General features: G+C 38.4%; 1 protein-coding gene across 1 annotated transcript in view; it reads left to right on the top strand.

Moving 5' to 3' along the window:
- Nucleotides 1–23,801, top strand: part of LOC140187141 (protein shisa-6-like) — a 559,403-nt gene that overhangs the window by 115,996 nt on the left and 419,606 nt on the right. The window contains exon 4 of the mRNA XM_072242125.1: nt 14,499–14,609. Coding sequence (XP_072098226.1) covers nt 14,499–14,609 — 111 coding nt within the window. The remainder of the gene's footprint in view (nt 1–14,498; nt 14,610–23,801) is intronic.

Genomic DNA, 23,801 nt, shown 5'->3' with positions numbered 1-23,801 from the left:
AACTCAGCAAGTAAGGTGGCATATGGAGGGGAATAGTGAGTTGATGTTTTGGGCCGAGACACCTCATTTCCCATCATAGATCCTGCCTGACTTGCTAAGTTCCTCTAGCATTTTGTGCATGTATATCAATAGCACTGCAGTATTCACTCTTTTATGGTGTGGAAAGTCAAGTGAGATATTACAACTACTTTAGTAAATGGCAAGAATTAAATCTAATATTTAGTAGCCACAGTTTTATTAAAAAGAATAAAAGTAATGTTTCATGTAACCTTATTCAGGAACAGAGATGTGATCAAATTCCTGTCTTGGGAGATGAGAAGGTTCAATGCCAATACCGTCTTCCCAATATATCACACATTGTTCTCCTAATAGACTTTATTTAGACCTTTCACTTGTCCAGATATATTCCTGGATATAATTTGAATGCTTTCAGTTCGACTGCTTTCTTCTCAGTTCCCAGTGTTTTGTTCATAAACCTTGCAATAGTCAGTGTTTTGGCAAGTTTCTACCTAGAGGCTTGACAGGGCTCCAGACAACCCAGATGTCACCATTTCTTTCTAAACAGCTCCAGCAGGAAGTAAAACTACGACAAAAAGAAAAAAATCTGGCTTTGCCATCTGCCAATTGTGATCTTTAAGTGCTGTTTGGTCAGATGCTAACTAATATCTACCTACCCAGTAGCCTTTTCCCTGTCCACTCCATCAAGCATTTCCTGCCACATATGTAGTTCCCACACTGGCCTCGTCATTCACCACAGAACTCACAAATTGGAGTGCAACTTACCATCACTCGTAAGGGACTGCCAAAGAATAAGAGTGTCACTCTGATCTTTGAGTCTTGAGGCTGTGATTCAAGTGAATTCCAGACACTCAAGTACAGAATTCAGTGCAACATAGAAGTTCTGCACTGTTGGAGATGCTGTTTTATGAAATGAGGTGTTAAACTGAATTCTCATCTGTTGTCTCAGGTAAGGATCATTCTGATAGACTATCTCAGAGAACATGATGTGCCTAGCTATTATTTATCTCTCAACTAATCTTTTATGAAATCAGCTTATTTGGCCATTACCAACCTGTTGTTTGTGGCATGATGCTGTGTACAGTTGGGCAGTCATCTTTCCTACATTAACAAGGGTGAGTTAATTTCAAAAGTTATTGGCTTTAAAATGCTATGGAAGATTCTGAGTTCATAGAAGACACCCCCCCCCACCCCCTGAGTAAATCTTCGGTAGTAGAGGCCAAGTCATGCTAGAGGTCCTTCCTAAAAATGACTAACTATGGAATATGGAAGAGGTTTTATTTTACAATAAAACCATTAATTCCACAATTCAGTACTCAAGTGGGTTCTAACTTGAAGCTCATTACTCTCTAAGTTGAAGAGCTAGGTCATTTTAGCAGTTCAAACAATATCGAGGTTCAAACTCAGAAATCCCTAATCCCTGAGTACTGCTTATATTTACCCAGTTCTTCAGACAGGAATGGGAAATGTGCCACTGGAAGAGGAATATGATCTGTATGGATTTTGCAGTAACTTGGTTTGGAGATGTTTGATGGGGTTAGATATTCTACTCATTAAAAAGAACAACTTTCAGTGAACTAGAGTGCCAACAGACTTTCGCATAAAACATACTCACAGGGAAAAATTGATGATGGCTTGTAAGCAGATCTAGCAGCCAATTTGCGAATTGTACATTTGTACAAACAGATGAACGAGGGAATTAATCGAGATTTAATGTTGACTCAGGGATTGAGAATATTGGCCAGGAGAGCAGAAGGAATTCTTTTTAGAAAATGTGTGGTACTTTGCGCATTCAACTGAACTGGCAGATGGATCGTAAGTTAATGTCCGTGTTCCAGGGGCTGAGCTTCTGTTAATGCAGCACGTTCGTACTCTGAGGTATCACCTTAGGTTATGTGAAATTCTGAAGTAAATCCAATAGCAATTAGTCATCTCTATATAATGCAATAAGGAGTTATCGAGAGCCTGGGTTTCCCTTAATTGAGTAGGAAAATACAAAAACAAGCTACATGAATAAAAAGTGGAAAATGAAATCCAGACACCTGATTCAGCGATGCGTTTGAGTCAAGGTGATGATTATGAGCAAGCTTATTATCACTCAAATTCTTCAATTTATAACCGATGTCCATTTAATTGCTCCACTTTCTGTAGCTACAGGTGACTTTCTCAAATGGTATCATTTGTTCTCTACATTCAAGTATCTCAGTCACTCAGGAGTTCAATGGTCAGATGCCAACGTTTCCTGCCCAGAAACATTTAAACATTTACCCCAACCACATATCTATAGGTCAGAAATACAATGGGGTATTTACACCAGAATTTACAAGATGGCAGGTTCACAGATTTTTGTTTTAGTATTCTGTGACATTCACTGTGGAACAGACCAACTACTCAGTAGTTGTTCTTCACAGTTCTAGAGACCTTCAAAGAGCGTGATGTAAATCTAAGAGCCTTCAGTCTCAGTGAAGCATATGGCTAACTAATACAGTACCTTATTTAAATGAAGATATTCAGTTATTGTTCAATTGCTTTATGTTGTTTGGATCACATATCCTTGACAACTGTAACTGTTGCTTTACTTTTGTGATGTAGCTTCATTTTTAGACACCACAACCCAATTAAAAGGGAACCTTTTCCTTGCCATCTATTTTTGAAGGCCAGCATGAAACAGGAGAATTCAGTAGCAGATGACATACATAGTTTTTCTATTCGTGTATACAAGTAGGGCAAATTACAGAAGTCAAAATAGCTGCCACCAACCAATCTCCCATCTTAAAACCATCAATACTGGTGCATGTCCTTTATGCATTGTTTTGATTTAATGCTGCTTGATGCTTGTGAGCTTCATAAAAGCTCACCAAATAGAAGTTTAATGAAAATCATTTTCATAAACTATTACTACTAAGTATGGTGCAGATAAAATTGTTGGTATCCAGATTTAGGCTTCGTTATGGAAGTTGCAGATGTCAGTCAGAGTATATGAGTAAGATTAAAATCTTAAATCCCTGTTTGAACTAATACTATTTTAAATTTTATGACTCAAAATTAGAAATGAATAAATCTGTACCAATCTGCAAGCCTGTCTAGACAACTACTAGCAACAGAAAGTAACAGTCAGTGACGTGCCAGGTTAAACACAGCTCAATCTCAATAACAGAATAAAACACATATATTAAAAGGCAACACAGCCTCTCTGGATCATTGCTATAAATCAACATAACCTGAGTCACATTGCAGATGGAATCAAAAGCCATATGAAACAAAAGTTTTTTAAAATTAATTCCTCAGCTGGTAATTTCAAAAATAAATTAGGCTAATTTAATAAAGAATTGAGAATGATTTGTGTCATGTGTACAATCTCAACAAAAGCGCTTCAGTGATGTAATTAACCCTAAAAGATCAACACTAATTCAGATGAGGTGGCAACCAATTTGTATTAAATGCTTTAATAATAACTTCATATTTTTATTCTTAGTTGTGGGTTTCAAATTAAAGTAAATGATTAAATTTGTTTAATACAGTGGACAAGTAGAGTACTTTTTGCTCCTTGCAATGAGGATTGAAATTGAATCAAAGATGGTAAATTAGTTCAACATCGCCTTGATCCATATTTGAGCAGGTGTCGTCTACAGCTCAAAGCTGTCTATAATTTGGAACTAATTAGGGCTAAATTGGAATCTCACTCAGATGTCACAAGGACAACTGCTGTGTGAAAAAAAAGAAAATGAATAAGGACACTCATCAAGATCTTACAGATTTATATTACTTAGTCTTTGCTCCAGTGGTTTACTGTTTCATTATAAATGTCATTTAAAGCTCTGTCTTTAACTCACAAGTAACCATTAGCTATTTCTATGTGTTGAATCTGCACCATATTTAGTGTGTAAGATACTGCTGTTCCAGGTTTGGAACTAAAATAATCTACTATATTTAATGTATTATTATTTTATTCCTTGTAAATGATGTAGTGAAATTTTCAATTTAGAAATGGGATTTGCATTGTTGATAACCTATTCAAAACATTACTGAATACATTGTCACATTTTAATCTGTCCTGCTGCTGCAAGGAGCAAACTTTCATGGAATTACACCAATGGCAACAAACTTGAACTTAAAATGATCACTCGTGCTCAACCACACCAGATCTATTACAATCGAGTTCATTTGTTGTCTGTAACTTGTAAATGACCAACAATGTACACAGGAGCTAGTTGTTAATGTTGTTCAATAATGGACAAAAGCTTTACTGTATGATGATGGACAGCAAAACTGTATTTGACTTTTACACACAATTGCCCACCACTATCCAAAACTGCACAAGATCTTTTGCATACATTATAATGCTGTTGACTCACTGCTGTGTTGATTGAGCTGTGTATTTAATATTTCAATCTTGTAAATATATTGTTTAATTAAGCACGCTTGTTCATTTAAATAATTCGTTACAGGTTAAATGTGTAAATACGTGAAATGCATACGTAATCACATGTGATACATGCACGCGCCACTTCAAAGGTTCAAAGGTATAATTTAATGTCACAGAAGCCTATACAATATACATCCTGAAATGCTTTTTCTTTGCAACCATCCACAAAAACAGAGGAGTGCCCCAAAGAATGAACGACAGTTCAATGTTAGAACCCCGAAGTCCCCCCCAACTCCCCCCTCCCGCATGTAAGCGACAGCGAGCAACAATCCCCCCACCCCCCACCAGCAAAAAAAAGCATCAGCACCGTCACCGAGCACTCAAGCTTGAGCAAAGCAATAGCAAAGACACAGACTTGCAGTTACCCCAAAGACTTCGCATTTCACCCGGTATTCGACATAGTAAGGGAAAAAGATGTCTCCATTTTCCCAGTGAGCGAGGAGACATAACAAACAACTCGCTGGTTTACAATGTTAAAAGTCTGTTATATCACTTTTTCAAGCCCTGTGCTTGAAGATCTCAAAGATCCTGGGTCTTCAGGCACACAGCAGATATCCTGACTCCCCTGACGACACATGGATCTCCTGTCGTGACACCAACCCTCGATCCGCCCATCGCCAGAGCCCCGAGATCCTAGGCTTCTGAATTTGAGCTGGACTCTTAGGCCGAGCCTTTGGTGTGCCGAACAATGGCCAGTTATGGAACCCCGAGAGCAGGTTCCATTCTGGCAAAGAACCGTAGTCAGCATGTACTCCAGGTCAGGGTCTTCAGAAGAACCTTGAAAAGCAAAAAATAGAGACATTAAAGATGAAAATAGAGCTGTTTCCGAAGATGAAAGCAGAGGAGTTGCCGTTAGGCGCCATTAACCCTCTTAAGATTAAACCCAAAGTTAGACTCGCATTTTGAACTCCCATGTCTTCCTGTGATTTATTTCAATATTTTGAACGTAACAGATTAGTCATGTCAGTAATGTTTCTTGATCATGATCTTATGGGCTGGTGTTCATTGAAATTCAAGCAACTTTTCAAGTAACGATCTAAAAAGGGATGCAACAATTAATCAAGTATTTGTCAATAATGACTCGCGCAGACAGATAAAAGCAATTGATGTTTGAGGAGATGAGGGATGTGTGTGTTACTGAGAAAAATTAGTCTCAGGTTTGCCATCCAGCTCCCCAAGCAATTCAGAACACTGATCAGAATCCAAGCAAATTAATTATTTCAGGCAGATCTATTGGTGCCGAGAGCAAGTCTGAAATGACTGAGGATTTTCTATGAAGTATTTATATGGCTTGTAGCACACCACATTATCAACTCATGACAAATAATTAAAAATAAAACATCATATGAAGAAAAGCCCTTTTAACAATTGGGCAATATGATGTTCCAAAAGAATTAATAATTTCTAACAATGATTTATGAAATGCAGTTACAAATATTTTATCCTTTTGAGCTATGCAGTAAAATATCTTGAGTGTTCGTGTGACAGGTGATTTGGATGAAGGGTTATAGTTCAAATGGCAACATCCTATGTGGAATAAAGATTTAGAAGAGGTAAAATATAGCACGGTTAACCAGATTTAAGAAGGGAGAGGAAGGGTGACGCATTCTGAACGATTAAGGGACATGAACAGTGAGCAATCAGAACACAGCATACGAAGAAATTTCAAAGCTTGTCTTTTAATGAAGGAGAGATTTATTTTATTAGGAAAATTGCCGATGATTAAACATTGTCTCACTTTGGTCTTACAGTCAATTTCTAATGGTCAGCAATCAGGAGAATTTTCCTTTTTGATTCTCCCAACACAGCAAATACTGCATCTGGTGATCTACTTCTCCCTCTAACTTGGCAATGAGCAAATTAAGACAAATGCATCACTGGAGATCCTTGTTTTTTTTTAAATTCACAATGGGTCAGCCTTTAAACACAAACGTCAGGATTAATTTTAACTTTTATTCCACTCTTCACAACTGTAATTATGGCCTTCAGACTGGGATTTGGCTCATTACTTGGTTTCCTTAACTATAAAATAGACGTAATAATGTCACTATTGAAAACTAGACACTAGAATGCTACACACAGTACAGGCCCTTTGGCCCTTGATGTTGTGGCGACCCATATATTCCTTAAAAAAACAATGTACTAAACCCACACTACCCCGTAACCCTCTATTTTTCTTTCAACCATGTGCCTGTCCAAGAGGCTCTTAAATACCCCTAATGTTTTAACCTCCACCACCATTCCTGGCAAGTAATTCCAGGCACCCACAACTCTCTGTGTAAAAAAACTTACCCCTGATGTCTCCCCTAAACTTCCCTCCCTTAACTTTGTACATATGCCCTCTGGTGTTTGCTATTTTTGCCCTGGGAAACAGGTACTGGCTATCCACCCTATCTATGCCTCTCATAATCTTGTAGACTTCCATCAAGTTCCCTTTCATCCTTCTATGCTCCAAAGAGAAAAGTCCCAGCTCTGCTAACCTTGCCTCATAAGACTTGTTTTCCAATCAAGGCAACATCCTGGTAAATCTCCTCTGCACCCTCTCCATAGCTTCCACATCCTTCCTATAATGAGGTGACCAGAACTGAACACAATACTCCAGGTGTGGTCTATCCAGAGATTTGTAGAGTTGCAACATGACCTCTCTACTCTTGAACTCAATCCCCCTATTAATGAAGCCTAGCATCCCATAGACCTTCTTAACTATCCTATCAACCTGTGCAGCGACCTTGAGGGATGTATGGATTTGAACCCCAAGGTCCCTCTGTTCATCCACACTCTTAAGTAACCGACCATTAACCCTGTATTCAGCCTTCTGGTTTGCCCTTCCAAAATGCATCACCTCACATTTATCCAGATTGAACTTCATCTGCATAAACTTCAATAAAAAAGACCTTTCTCTTAAAAAGAGGCAGCTAAGTGTGAACACAAGCTCACAAGCTCAGTCTATGCTTCTTGTTCCTATTAAAGACTGTATGGGCACATAAAACTTCAGTATCAATGAGTGTAGAATGGAGAAGAATTTTAGGCAAGCACATGCCAAACAGCTGCCAAAAGCAAATTGGCTTTCAGCATTTACTTACAAATGTTATGCCCATAAGCATGACTACAGTGGACTGCATTCTACTCCTTTTCCTGTAGTGGTGTCAGCTATAGTTCAAATGCTGTATAGTTCAATACTTTGTCCTATTGAACCGTGACAATAGGTATCTTCAGAATCATGTATCTGGCTGTATTCTTTACTATATCTTTCCTTTCATGCCAACCGTGCTACTTAGGATTTGTCACATATCTGTTTGTCCTGTTAAATGGCGAGCTGTCAGGTTTTCTGTTGGATGGAATCTGATTATGGAGAGAGATGACATTTATTCTGTTAGACTCTCTTTAACCTAAGTCTGATTGGCTAAGGACTGCAGTAGAGAAAGCAAACCTGCTTTTCCTGCTCCCTGTAAAGTGACATTAGAAACATTTTAAATGTAATTTCAGTCTGCATTGACAAGGATTGCTAAAACTGCAGCCAATGAATTGGTTACGGATTATTGTTCGCTGAATTTGTTGCAGTGGGTTCTATCTGCGATGTCGGCAGTAATTTCACCCTTCTCACAGTAAAAGATTTTTCTCTCTTCTTTCCGGAGCACTGATTCCATTGACACCAATGCTGTCCCAAGTGACCATTAAGCATCTGTGAATCTGGTTGTTGTGTCCTGGCGAAGCCCAAACTTATTCTCACCTGACATCCTCACAGATATACCGTCCAAAAAAAAGAGATGCAAGGGGGGAATGCTTACTAACTTAGCCATTCATGCACCTGAAAATTGTGGAGCTAATTTTACCACTGCCCAAAGCACGATGGTTCACACTCTCTGCTATGACCCAACATTATCACTTGCACAGCATATTTATTCATTAGCTGCCAGGAATGGCCATATTTAAATTATTTTAAAATTTATATTAACTTGAATATTTGTTTAAAAACTATCAGAGAAAATTATGGATATTTTGAACTTATACATAGAGAAATGAAGGGGGTGGAATTGACAATATAAGTACCCAATTATTAATGTATTCATCTCACACAGCTAAAAGAGCTACTGTGGAAACAGCAGCCTTCAGAAATGTAGACAGAAATCAAAGGTTGATACTGAAAGTAGGTCTGTCCAGGGTGGTACTTAACAATTGCTGCTTATTCCTTCCAGATCCTGGTGCATTTACAGCTTGGCCACTGGAAGGTCTGCAGGAATGAATATCCCTGCATCACTATGCGGTGAACCATTACTTTGGTGATTAAGAATTATGTTGCTGTAGTGAATGGCTTACAGCCATGACATGACATGTCACTTGTACTCTTCAGCACTTGTCAAAACAAGATCTGATGTCAGTCCATTTTGCAATGTAGAAGGAACAGCTGAAATTCCATTGGTAACACTCTCACCTCTGAATCAGAAGGTTATTGCTAAAAGTCCCAAGCTGGATACTTGATAATACATAATAATCTAGGGTGAGTCTTCAGTGCTGAATCATGTGATGGATTGCTCGATGTATTGTCTTTCAGATGATACATTAAGCCAACGTCCAATCTGCCCTCTCAGGTGAACTGTAAAGATCCCAAAGCAATATGTTGGAGAAGAGCAGAGCTCTTCTGGAGCCTCAGCTAATTTTTGTCCATCATTCAACATCACAAACTTAGGAAACTTACTGTGCACAAATTACTTGCGTGTTTCTCAAATCCCACAACTGTAACTGCAATTCAAAAGCACTTAATTGGTTGAGGGCATTTCGGAACATGAAAATCATATTTGGTGGTCAATATACAGTGGTGCCCAATACTTTTCACTGATTGTAGATAATGGGCCGATCACCTCTGTTGGTATAATTATTAATGCTATTGCCAAGCTTGAGTAGCAAATGGGCCTGGGTCAAGCCCTGTGCATGAGCCCATTGTTATTGTTGTGGGCACAGTTGTTTTTTAGAGCCTTGTTTTCCAATTGACCTGGAAGGTTTGCCACTGCTATTCTACAAAGCAAAGTGATCGCAATCACAGAAAGTTCTTAAGGGACCGAACTGGAGGCTCCACTTTAAGTCCTGATGGCCCATAGACACTGATAGCACAGGCCTTTGAATGACTTTTAAATTAAAGATATATTAAGGGATTTAGATGATTAAATAAAAAGCATACAAATAATAAACTTACTTGAAGCTATATTTTGTTGATGGAACTTAAAAGTATTAAGATTAGTTAAACGAAGACAGAGCAAATGACTGGTTCACCAACGTTTTCAATCAGTGTAAGCAACTGCCTTCAAATGAATATGTCACTCAACATATGTCCGCCAAGGTTTGGATAAATCTGGAGGTTGGATGTACTTTGCATCGAGTATCTTAGCTCAGATTACTTACGTTTCACCTCCGGATTCTGGAAAGCCCAGTGGGCACCAAGAGTTCAGTTGTGCTTGCACCAGATCTTCAGCTCATTGCTATACTGCTGTGCAGAACTGTAGCAAGAGGTAAATATGTTTCAAGCCAAGATCATTTAATTGGAAGGCAACCGTTCATTTTGACCTGTAAGTTATAATGATTGCATTAGTTACCATCATTAAACTTTATTGCTGGAAATCATGTGATTCAGTAAAAACGATCCACATATGAATAAAGTAACCCCTTGAAGCTCCATTAAATGTATTTCCAGGTTTGATTTCCGTATTGCTTTTTATTTCTATGAAGTGACTCATGCTAGAAATGCCAGAAGATCAGTTAAGTTTATTTATGGTGAAACTGCTTGCATCTGGGTGTCTCTGCTCTTCTCCAGGCAAGCACAGTGGACAACCAACTAACTGCCAGACTAGTGAGGCATTCCATTGTACAAGGCCTCGTCGCCACGGGGGACCTAATCATTTAGAATCAGGACAAATTCACAAGCTTACAGCAATAGATTTGCAAATAGGTAAATTCATATTTTTTACAAGATCAGCAGTTAATGTAGGCGGCTCATGGCCAGCAGTAAGTTCTGGCCCAATTTATTTAAATGCATGCGTTATGTAATAATTTACAGAGTTAAAAATGTGTTACATATTTTTAAAAGAGGCTGTGTGTGCGTAAGATCTTCTTTCACCTCTCCCACTTATTCATTTATTTTCATTTTCATTTTCTTCCCCTTTCTGCTCTACTCTTTTTCTCTTCCTCCACTTCCTCTTCTTGCTTTTCCTGTTCTTTCTCATATTCATTTCTTATCTCTTATATATTATTTCATCTTTTTCTGCATTTTCTGTTTCTTCCTCTTCTCTGTCCTCCTCATTTTCCTCTTCCTCTTCTTTCTACTTTTCCTCCTTTTCTACTGGTTCCTTATCTTTTTTCTTCCGCTCCTTGAGAGGGAGGGACCGTTTGCACCCATTCTGCTCCTGAAGTGATTGATGAGAGCAATGCTTGACCCACAGATTTTGCAACATGTGGGACATGAGGTGCTTAGCAATGAGAGCACGAATGATATTTTGTGAAGTGAAGCATTCCTTCTGCAGCACACTCAGGACTTCTGCATTCTCTTGGCATATGGCCTGAGGTTCTCAATGCCAAACCCAATGCTCCTTCTCCATTTCAAATGGTCATGGGCTACAGATTCCAGTGAGTCAGCGGGGATGTTAAATCTCTTCATGTGGTAGAGTAGAATGTCTGTTTTGGGAATCATCTGATTTGCCCTGCTCAGTGGAACCAACAGCCAAAAGCCTAAGCGATAGATGACCAAAAGCAGATCGTTAAAATCTTAGCAGGGTTCTCTAGGTTAAATAATCGTTATAGAGGGAGTACAAAGAAGGTTCACCAAATTGATTCCTGGGATGGCAGGACTTTCATATGAAGAAAGACTGGATGAACTAGGCTTGTACTCGTTGGAATTTAGAAGATTGAGGGGGGATCTGATTGAAAGGTATAAAATCCTAAAGGGATTGGACAGGCTAGATGCAGGAAGATTGTTCCTGATGTTGGGAAGTCCAGAACGAGGGGTCACAGTTTGAGGATAAGGGGGAAGCCTTTTAGGACTGAGATTAGGAAAAACTTCTTCACACAGAGAGTGGAAAATCTGTGGAATTCTCTGCCACAGGAAACAGTTGAGGCCAGTTCATTGGCTATATTTAAGAGGGAGTTAGATATGGCCCTTGTGGCTACGGGGATCAGGGGGTATGGAGGGAAGGCTGGTGCAGGGTTCTGAATTGGATGATCAGCCATGATCATAATAAATGGCGGTGCAGGCTCGAAGGGCCGAATGGTCTACTCCTGCACCTATTTTCTATGTTTCTATGTTTCTATGTTATGTTCATGTGTGGAAATCCAGTAAGAGAATCACAGATATAAGGTAATCACACTTCAGTCAGAATGACTAAAATGTTCCCAAATGGAACTGATTAAAATAGCTGCATTTATATAATTATATAAGGGAGAAAAGAATCAAAAGTTGTGATAATGGCGTGAGATGAAGTATGTTTTGAAGAGGCTGGCGTATAAAATAAATAATGACATATGCCTGTTTCGCAGCTGTGTGGCAAACTTTATGTAAGCAAATGTTACAACGTTTCTGTAATCTACTACAGAAATGATAGCAGAAAGACAGCAGGAAAGTTACTTGGTTGATTTATGTAAGAATTTCCAACATTCACTAAATTATCACATCCTTTTTATGAGTAATTTTGGAAGGAAACAAGTAATGGGGCCAATTCTGTAATCATGCACTTCCAATGAAGCTTGTCACATACGGGAAGTGCTGATTAGGAAATCGTTATTCGATTACCCAGACTTGCACCCCAGCACATGAAGCGAGCACGTCTTCATGCCCTCCGGAACAGCCAAATGTGGAACCAGTCTTAAGGTGCAGCCACACAGTTTAGAGTTAAATTTTGCAGAATGATTTGACCAGGAAAATAAACATTACTGCTTCTTCATGTCAAACCAATTAAGCATGCCATTGCTTTTTTAACAGAAGGTTTTAAAACATACGAGGATTCAATTTTGCACTGTACTGGCCTTGGTGATAATTTTCAGATTTGTCTGGAAGGAACTCTTTTATTTTCCTGGAAGCTTGCAATGAGTTTTCAGAATTTTAGGTCAATGGATTTTTTTTTTGTCCTAGTACACTTAAAGCAAGCAAAGGAACATTGTACTTTAGCTGAGCTGGAAATAATTCTTGTTCTTTCAGGGTGGTGGGTACAGAATCAGAAGATCCTTGCAACAATCTGTATGAAAATGTTCAACTGTTTAGGACTCAAATATTTCTGCCATCCCCAGAAATAGGAAGATCATAAGTCTAATACTATTCAAGTTGAATGAAGTATAATAGTTACAGAAGTTATGAAAATCATAGTGTCATACAACACAGAAGTAGGCCACTCACACACCCATTTACACTAATCCTGTGCACATTAATAAGACCATTAAACATTGGAACAGAGTTAGGCCATTTGGCCCATCAATTCTGCTCTGCAATTCCATCATGGTTGATATATTGTCCCTCTTAACCCTATTTTCCTGTCTTTTCCCCATAGCCTTAGACGCCCTCACTAATGAAGAATCTATCAAATCCTTCTTTATATATACCCAATGACTTGGCCTCCACAGCTGCCTTAGGCATTGTATTTCACAGATTCACTGCTCTCCGGCTAAAGAAATCCCATTTTATTCCTCCCAATAATTGTCTGAAGCAGACCAAAATCAAAAAGCTGCAGATGCTGCAGGTCTGAAATGAAAGCAGACATTGATAGAAAGACTGTTATGGAAGACACCGAGCCCCAGAAGTTAGCACTGTTACCTCACTGCTCTGGATGCTGTTAGACTGGAGTTTGTACGTTTTGGTTTTCCACTGATGTCTGATTTCCTTCACAGGCCGAAGATAATCTGGTTGGTAGATAATTGGTAAGCACATTGCCCCTTGTGTAGTGGGTGGCAGAAGAATCAAGAGGGAATTGATGGGGATGAGAAGAATAATTTGTGGTTTGTGACAGTGGAATCTTCATGGTCAAGCAGATGCATTGGGCTCAGGTGTCTGTTTCAATAATGATGACTCTGACTCAGCAGGTCTGGAACCATCTGTTAAAAGAGAAACAAGGTTAACATGAGCTTTTGCTCTTAAATACTCCTCTTTCCAGAAGTCTGAAGCATGCTGTACCCAGACAACTGTAGAACAATACATTGACATCCAAACATGAGTTATATTTACATGAAAAATCAGTTTGTAAATGCTTTACTCCCTATTTTCTCCAAAATTGGACAGCTTGCCGACACAAACATAGCTTGTTAAATATTTTAACTGTCATTAGCAACATAAATTCAGGCAATAAAGACCAGGATGGAAGTGAAATAAATGATACAATTTTATCTCCCATCCAACAAAGACTTCAGACTTATTGTTCTGGAACATGGCTGAGACTGCTATAGGCAACAGCTGGTGTTCTATGCATTGGCTTCCAAATAGTGATAATGGGATTTCTCTGTTCCCATCCATCCATTGGTTAAGATACTAAACTAATCCCCAGCTGAGCTCAGATAGATATAAAGGATCACATGCTGTCATTCTGAATATGAGAAGAGCAATTATCACTTATTTCCTCGCCAATATTTATGCCTTAATTCCATTGAAAGTTTGTTAATTGTTCGAATATTGCATGTGGGCACGTGTGAACATTAAATTGGATGCCATATTTCCTGCCTAACAATATTCACTAGAGTTTATCAGATGTACTTTACACACTTTGAGATGTCCTAATATTGTGAAAAGAAATATATAAATGCAGGTCTTTTGCTGTTCTGTTTTTACAAATGGCTGTCATAAACTGTACAATTATAGTAGCACGACGATAGTCCTTTAGGGACTAGCTGGGAGAGTTGAGTGCTGTAGAATTTTTGAAGCTATACTGTTTTTGTTTGGGGGTAGCTTATGAAAACAAATGCATACAAATTTTCAAATCAGGAATTGTTCATGAGTAAGGTGTACAGTTGCATCCAGATGTCAATTACTTAAAAACTCTGTCACAGTTACTACAGTGGAAATTGTGAACGCTGTTCCTTTTGCCAACAGGGCTTTATGGGAAGGATCCAGGCACCAGTCATGGCTATCGCAGCGGAGGACCAGACTTGCATAACTTCATCTCTTCAGGATTTGTGACACTAGGGCGAGGACATCTCAAGGGTACAGTAGAAACCGCTTCTTTGCAAAAACCATTTAATACTCATAATCTGCAGTCCAAAGGCCCCCAGGATGAAATGCTTGTGTGCCCATTAGAAGGGAAGGGAATTCTAGTGTAGGCCTTTGGAGACAAAGGACAACTAAAATGGTAATCTGAATACCCATTCAGTAATAAATCTAATTCAGCTCCTTGTGTTGTAATTGTAGAGCATGGGATCTGTTCATAATAATCCTGGGCTTTGCATCAGTAAGCCCATCCAAAAGGAAAACAATGTTTTGCAGTAGTGCAGTATCATGTAGCAATGTTGTTGTCTGTCTGTATTAAAGCTGATCTGTTGATGCTAAAATATTGTAAATGTTATGTTACACTGTGAGGCAATAAATATATTTGTTACTCATTTACAAAGAGAAAGGTACAAGGACTTTCAAGCTGGAACTCTCCATTCAGGAGCAGATGGCTGATACAGGACAGGCGTTTGTATAATTCTAGATGTACTTATATATCCTCGTTGTTGTGGACCACAGTTGTTCAAAACATAAGGGCAGAAGACTTGTTTGTGCAACCCAAAACTGCCACCCCATTCAAACACTGGGAATTATGTTCTGTTTTAGCTTGCTCTGAAGTAAAATTGCACAATAGATGTTACCCTAACTAATGTCTGACAATTTATTTTCTCCGTATCAATATATTGACCCTACTTCCCTTTACCTCTCATTCTAATAGTCCCTATGCATGTTAGTCCCTATGTACAGTACACTCTTGTGGATCACACCCCTGTATCTGACAACCACAGTAGTCTCCAGCACATTTGAACTATCCCTTGTATTTACCCGATGTAGTGGTACACAACAAGAGTTGTTAATCCACTTATACCTACTACGTAGAACAACTATACTATTTAACAATAACCCTGAATACATTTTCCCAGATTTGATGGGATGACATTAAAGTCAACATCCACACTAAACCAAAAATGAAAAAATATCAGCAGGGGATTAATTAGCATTTGGAATTGATTTTGTTCCAAATTAGGTTGTTGTTATTCCAAGTGGCTCCGTTTATTATCATCTGCTAGTTCATTACTATATAAATAAATATGTCATAAAGATATTTTTATCTAAATCGCTCCTTAAGCAAATTATGCACAGTTCAAATCAGCATTTAAAAGTGGTGTGCTTGCTAAGGTAAAAAGTTCAATGCATTGTGCTTTCTACATTTATTGAGTCTTTATAGACTAATATCATGTCAAATATTCTGTGTTGCCAGTGAATCTTCCTCTTGCCATTTGGGTCAATATTTTACAGATGACTTTGCTGTGTTGATGAAACCAGTTTCCCAAAAGAGTTTTTATGAGCTGTTTAAATGTCTATTAGAGTGCTGTGATTTGCTTGATTAATTGTGGACACGGTGAATGGACAATCAATTAAAGGCAGAAGCCCAGGTTTCCATTTTACTTCTGCCCTCGGACCATTAATTTTTCACCCTTTTCAAATGAGACATGACTTTAGTCTTCTGTGCCAAACACTGGACATCACGTCAAAAAGGTTTTGTAAGTGATTTCAGAATTACTCACCACCCATTACAGATTTAGAAAGTTGCCAAGGCAAAAGTACAATTTGAAAACGATATAGTTCACATTGATTTTCTTGCACACCAAAGCTCATTAGTCTGCAATGGATAGAGGACAATGGCCATTAAAGTATCATATTTTTACAATGCATATTTTTCCAGTTCCAATAAAAAATGCATTTGGCTTCTGTCTAACATCGTTGTGAAGAAGTAGTAAATATTCCACTTTTAATGCAATAGTGTATGGAGGCTTACTTATTCTGCTGGCCCCACCAGAAACTGGCATTAAGTATTCTGCATTTCCCAATGCAAAAGAATCAGTTTATGCAGAGTAATGCATGTTGGGTGACATCAAGTAATGTAGATAGCATTGGTCACAACTGATCAGTCCTTTTCTGGGAAAGTTTAAACATTAATCAAAACATTTATATCTGGATCTAAGCTGGTACTAAGTCGAAATTGTGTCTCTATGTTGTCTGTAACCATAGAAACCATAGAAACTACAGCACAGAAACAGGCCTTTTGGCCCTTCTTGGCTGTGCCGAACCATTTTCTGCCTAGTCCCACTGACCTGCACACGGACCATATCCCTCCATACACCTCCCATCCATGTATCTGTCCAATTTATTCTTAAATGTTACAAAAGAACCCGCATTTACCACCTCGTCTGGCAGCTCATTCCATACTCCCACCACTCTCTGTGTGAAGAAGCCCCCCCTAATGTTCCCTTTAAACTTTTCCCCCCTCACCCTTAACCCATGTCCTCTGGTTTTTTTCTCCCCTTGCCTCAGTGGAAAAAGCCTGCTTGCATTCACTCTATCTATATCCATCATAATTTTATATACCTCTATCAAATCTCCCCTCATTCTTCTACGCTCCAGGGAATAAAGTCCTAACCTATTCAACCTTTCTCTGTAACTGAGTTTCTCAAGTCCCAGCAACATCCTTGTAAACCTTCTCTGCACTCTTTCAACCTTATTTATATCCTTCCTGTAATTTGGTGACCAAAACTGAACACAACACTCCAGATTCGGCCTCACCAATGCCTTATACAACCTCATCATAACATTTCAGCTCTTATGCTCAATACTTCGATTAATAAAGGCCAATGTACCAAAAGCTCTCTTTACGACCCTATCTACCTGTGACGACACTTTTAGGGAATTTTGTATCTGTATTCCCAGATCCCTCTGTTCCACTGCACTCCTCAGTGCCTTACCATTAACCCTGTATTGTTCTACGTTGGTTTGTCCTTCCAATGTGCAATACCTCACACTTGTCAGTATTAAACTCCATCTGCCATTTTTCAGCCCATTTTTCCAGCTGGTCAAAGTCCCTCTGCAGGCTCTGAAAACCTTCCTCACTGTCTACTACACCTCCAATCTTTGTATCATCAGCAAACTTGCTGATCCAATTCACCACATTATCATCCAGATCATTGATATAGATGACAAATAACAATGGACCCAGCACTAATCCCTGTGGCACACCGCTAGTCACAGGCCTCCACTCAGAGAAGCAATTCTCTACCACCACTCTCTGGCTTCTTCCATCGAGCCAATGTCTAATCCAATTTACCACCTCTCCATGTATTCCTAGCGACTGAATTTTCCTAACTAACCTCCCATGCGGGACCTTGTCAAAGGCCTTACTGAAGTCCATGTAGACAATATCCACTGCCTTCCCTTCATCCACTTTCCTGGTAACCTCCTCGAAAAACTCCAATAGATTGGTCACCGGCCTATAATTTCCCGGATTACTTTTTGATCCTTTTTTAAACAACGGAACAACATGAGCCACTCTCCAATCCTCCGGCACCTCACCTGTAGACAGCGACATTTTAAATATTTCTGCCAGGGCCCCCGCAATTTCAACACTAGTCTCCTTCAAGGTCCGAGGGAACACTCTGTCAGGTCCCGGGGATTTATCCAGTTAATTTTCCTCAAGACAGCAAGCACCTCCTCCTTTTTAATCTGTACAGTTTCCATGGTCTCACTACTTGATTCCCTCAATTCCATAGATTTCATGTCAGCTTCCTTAGTAAATACAGATGCAAAAAACCTATTTAAGATCTCCCCCATTTCCTTTGGTTCCGCACAAAGCTGACCACTCTGATCTTCAAGAGGACCAATTTTATCCCTTACAATCCTTTTGCTCTTAATATACTTGTAAAAGCTCTTTGGATTCTCTGATCTTCAAGTGGACCAATTTTATCCCTTACAATCCTTTTGCTCTTAACATACTTGTAAAAGCTCTTTGGATTATCCTTCACTTTGACTGCCAAGGCAACCTCATGTCTTCTTTTAGCCCTCCTGATTTCTTTCTTAAGTATTTTCTTGCACTTCTTCTACTCCTCAAGCACCTGATTTACCCCCTGTTTCCTATACATTTCATACAACTCCCTCTTCTTCTTTATCAGAGTTGCAATATCCCTTGAGAACCAAGGTTCCTTATTCCTATTCAATTTGCCTTTAATCCTGACAGGAACATACAAACTCTGCACTCTCACAATTTCCCCTTTGAAGGCTTCCTACCTACCAATCACATCTTTGCCAGAGAACAACCTGTCCCAATCCACGCTTTTTAGATCCTTTCTCATTTCTTCAAATGAGAACTGTTACCAGTGTTTGCAGTATTCTGTAGATATTCTTGCTAATTGCTCATTGTGAATGACTTTTCACTATCACAGAATGCAGCATCTGTGTGATGCTCTGTTACAGCCATGGTAAAGGAGTCTGTTTATAATGCTCTTCAATTGGTGTGAGCAGCCATCAATCAGAACACTTGAAATGTGTGCATTAACTTTACTTGGCATCATTGGTTAATAAACTGTTAGGGTATAGCTGCTACCAGTAAACCTATTCATTAAAAACAGTCTTCAGTTCCCGAGGACAGAAGTAGAGACAGATCTGTATGTGAGGTGTCCCAGCCATTTCTCATGTCTTTCCAGACTTACTACCTTAAGTACATGCTCCAAACTGAAGACAGTCCATTTCTTATGCATTTTCCATCTCTGCTCTGGGACAATGAGAAGAGAGGGCCAGAAAATGAAATAAGGAAGAAATATGATAGGAAAGTAAAGACTCGAAAATGGGGCACACTAAATGTTAAATTCAAATTAAGAAGGGTTCAGAACAAAACTAGACGCTAGTGAAGTATTTAATGATTTAAATATTTATCAATAGTTATTACTATGATTAAATCATATTTTCATGATAATTTAGATGACCTGTTGATAGAATATTAATTTTACCCAAGAGAAGTAACGGAATAATTATTTTTTGTTAAGACTGAATTTGACGACACACACATATGCCACTTAAAGACTGGTGGGAACAGTACTGTTTACAGAGGGCACCTATTCCATATCCTCATCCTTGGCATGTCAATTTGGTGTGTCATTTATCCATACAGTGACCATATGCTCATTAACTAGTACAGGCACTACCACTGATATCAGTGCTCTGGCACAAGTGGATGATCTCACTTCCGAATGCTATCCAAGGATGGAGTCATGGAGTCCAAGAGGTGGAAGCAGATCCTTTGATCCACTGAGTTCACACCAACCATCAAGCTTTGCACTTGTCTTTACACTCATCTTCACATTCGTCCTACCTTGACCCATTTTATCCTCTCACCTTTGTTGAAAGTGAGCATATGTGAACAATTAAAAGTGAAAATACTGGCTAGTTTGGGAGTACTGAAGTTAGTGATGGTGCTGGATCATTACTCAGTTTAAAGCTAGCTAATTAAGACACTAGTAATCAAATGTGGATGGTGAAGTCACATAGGGACAAGCCTGCGTTTTTTGATCTGGCCAAACTTCAGCTTCCCATTATCAAGATGCGTAAGAGTAATAGTCACATATACAGAGTACTGAAAAGTATGGCCTATTGATGGCATTGTACTTTGGTGATGGATAAGGATGAAAAGGAAACACTGTGATTCTCTTGTTGGATATTCCAATCCAATCAGAATATCCATCAAGGACACCAACAATTTTTTTATCCTTTCACACCAACCACCGATCAGATTTCTGTTTAAAACTGACTACCAAATCATCACCTTGGAGACAACATTGTTTTGTGCTTGCTTAACCAGGCTTTCTAGTGACTGAGGAAGTCTGGATTATTTTATTGATTTTTCACCAAATTCAAAATCCTTCTGCCACTAGATCTCCCACAGGCAACTGATGGAGTAAGTTCATTGATCACAGGAATCAGATTGCAAAGATGCAGACAAACAATTATCTGGTAATATGGGTCATATTTAGTAGCAGTTAAACTTAAAGAAATAATAAGCAAGTAATCAGTGGATGGGACAAATTGATTAAAACAAAAGGATTTTGGAGCTACACAGAGTAATTCAACATTATCTGCAGTTGATTACAAACACCGCCTGGTGTTAGTGCTTAATAAAGTTTGGTGGCCTGGAAACTTCTGGCAAGTTTTAGGGTAATTAAATCTTGCAAAAAATTAGCCAGCAAGCAATCACTGCTGTGTTTCTGTCCCATTTCTTTTTCTCAGTTATTTGCATATTTTTAAAAATGTTATAGCTGACCTTCTCCATTAAACATTTCCCCACTCCTATGGAAAAGATCAACTTGGGTATATTATGTTGATTTAATGAATAATGGACAGGAATAAATCTGTGCCCAAGCATGTAGGACCAGTTATCATTTAATATCAGTGCATAGGATTCCTTCAGTTTGGTTTCCCCGCAATGGGTATTTTTGATCTTTTTTTTATTTTGTCAAAGTGTTGTCTACCTCAGTTAATCCAGAACATTGTAGCTCATTATCTCACCAACATTAGCTCTCCCTGAAGGAACAGCCGATCAGAATGCTTTTCCATAAAGACTCCAGCATTAGGTAATAACTTCAAAAACTGCAAACATTATTACAAAAAAGAAAATAAAATCTAAATGTCAATGTCAAAGTCAGCATCTGTATATCCTTAATTTCCAAAGAAACCTCTAATCTTATTGAGCTACATAAATGACCGGTATGTTAGAACAATTCTGCTATTGTCTGTCATTCACCTGCCATAATGATGTGGGTAATGTGGATGATCTTTAGGTCAATAGTTTTCAGACACAGGAGTTGTACACTCACTATCTAGTTTTTAAGTTCTTTGTTCACAAGCATTTTATGTAATACAGGACATTTTTTCATCCCACAGCCCTGTGACTTCAGTTTTAACTACATACTATTCCTGTGAGGAGTGCTTCTCTTTGTAGGTATGAATGGTTATATAGCGTTGGCAATTACTTTTCTCACTAATCATAGTACAGTGTTTTGAGCATGCATAAGAAACTTCTTAGATCTTTATGTTTCTACTTGCAACTGTGGCGAGCATATAGATACGTGCAGAAGCAGGGTCTGTTAAACCACCAAGTTGTATTTTCTTTTTTTGCATTTACAGGAAGATTTCTAGAGTTGAAATAGTAAATGAAGGGAGGAGAGGATTATAATTGGCCCATAATTTTAACAAGGAACTGGACTAAAGATGAACTTCATCCAGTAATCAAAATGCTTACAGAAGTTTCATACTTAATAATAATACTTAAATTTCATACTTATTAATTGAAGGAGGCACAAATTTTCACAGTTTAAAGTCAGCAAATAAAATTATGCCACTGGACTGTCAGACTGTATTTTTTTAAAAATCATAACCTGAACTATGCTTGGTTGAATTTTCAATGCTTCAACCCTTAATTACAGTAACATATTATAGCATTCATAAACAGTGTCATTAATCTCTCTTGCAACATAATTATCACTTTTAATTAGTTAACATTAGCAAAACAAACAAACTTGCTGCTTAGCACTTCACTCATCTTTACAGGGAGGTGCTTACGCTATGAGACCTTATTCATCCCCAGTGAAATAGTTTTAAGTAAGAGATCAATAATGCTTATAGCAGAAGATGAGGTTTCATAAGAAGTTCAAAATCACCATGTGACCAAAGCTTGATGTAGATGATCAAGGATGTAGCTAGTACAGTAAGCTAATTATTAACAGTATGCATCAACTCTATTTTATCACAAACTTGCAAATTAATTTTTACATTTCTGTATACACTTTGCAGTAACATATTATTCCTTTTAAGCTTGTTTTCTTGTACTCCAGAAATTCCAGTACCGTTTGCAACTATGTCTGCAGTATCCTTGGAGGTCCATGGAATAACTAATAGTTTATCATAGCTGATCTCAGCCAACTTGTGTGTGTGGTGTAGACTAAGGAATGGACCTCTTAGGTCTTGGATGAAGAAATAATTCTTAACTCAGAAGGTGGTGAATCTTTGGAATTTTTTAACCCGATGGGCCATATAGAGACTACATCATTGAGTTCATTCAAAAGGAATCAAGGAGTGTGGAGAGGGTCTAGGAAAATGATGCAAGGTAGCATAATCTATGATCTTAATAGTTGTTGAAGCAGGCTCAAGGCATAATGGCCTTCTCCTGTTCTTGCTGATGGCCATAAATTGTCACTCCTGCAGCTCATAGGCCGGGTGATGCACAGCTGGAATTAGAGTTCGGGATTGAGGCTATTTCCACAGAGGCAACATTTATTGAAAAAGAGAGGTGGGCCATAGCATATGTTATACTGGATTCCAAATTTAAAATAATGACGTTTGATTAATGCTCAGTAACCATAACAGAATAATTGTAATTGATAAGATTTGATCCCTCTATGAATTCTGCACGGCCCATCACATTCTGCCTCTTATTCATTTCAATGAAACATTGATGATTTCCATGTCAAAGTGACTACCTTCTGGGCATCTATAAAACTACCAAAACTTACATCACCCGTTACTCAGTAGCTTCCAGGGTCATTTTTCAAAGGCCCTGCTCCTCATGTCAGTTACCATTGGCCAGATGGGCCCATGCTCTTGTTATTTGCAAATATTCTATATATAACATTTTGATCCTTAATATCCACTGACATTGCTTCCAAATGTTACATGCTAATTTTTGACACTTGCTTTCTAGTAGAATTATCATAAAAGAGTTCAGTCTTGAAATTTATGCAATGACAATTATTGGCCATTGCTAGAGTATCAAATACCATTAGTATTATAACAATACATCTCAATTTTCTCCCTCCTTGACATAACCTTCTGCCTGAGGTTCATGTGGTTAATCACAATACCATTAAAGTTAAGAGGAGTGATAATTCTGTCATCACCATCCCTGTCCTGTGAAAAGCTACACTTTGTTAGTTTTAATCTTCACTGCCAATCTTTGACCTATTCAATTAGGAAGTGGGAAAGTAAACTAGCATTTTTAATCTAGGAAGTGACAGACCTGTGTGTTTCTGACCAGCTATGGTCTTACTTGCCTTGGAGACCTGAGGCAGTGGATTCAGGTCCATTTTTACAATTAATCCTGACCAAAAGCAAAGAACCAACTGAAGCAGGTCACATATTTAAAAGGTACTCTTAAGAGAAAATTTAAAAGAAAATAAAAATGCTTCTTCTTTTAAGTATTTCACTGCATTGAGCAAATAAAACAGGCTCAAAACACTTTCACTGCTGTTAAGTCTGTACCACTCCAAAGTGTATATATGAACTTTTTCTGGAGTGATTAGATGTTGGCCAATGCATGACACTCTTTAGTCA

This window comes from Mobula birostris, chromosome 24 (genome assembly GCF_030028105.1).
Source record: "Mobula birostris isolate sMobBir1 chromosome 24, sMobBir1.hap1, whole genome shotgun sequence".
Taxonomy (NCBI): domain Eukaryota; kingdom Metazoa; phylum Chordata; class Chondrichthyes; order Myliobatiformes; family Myliobatidae; genus Mobula; species Mobula birostris.
Note: the sequence above shows the minus strand (reverse complement) of the source record. Positions and strands in the feature narration are given on the sequence as shown.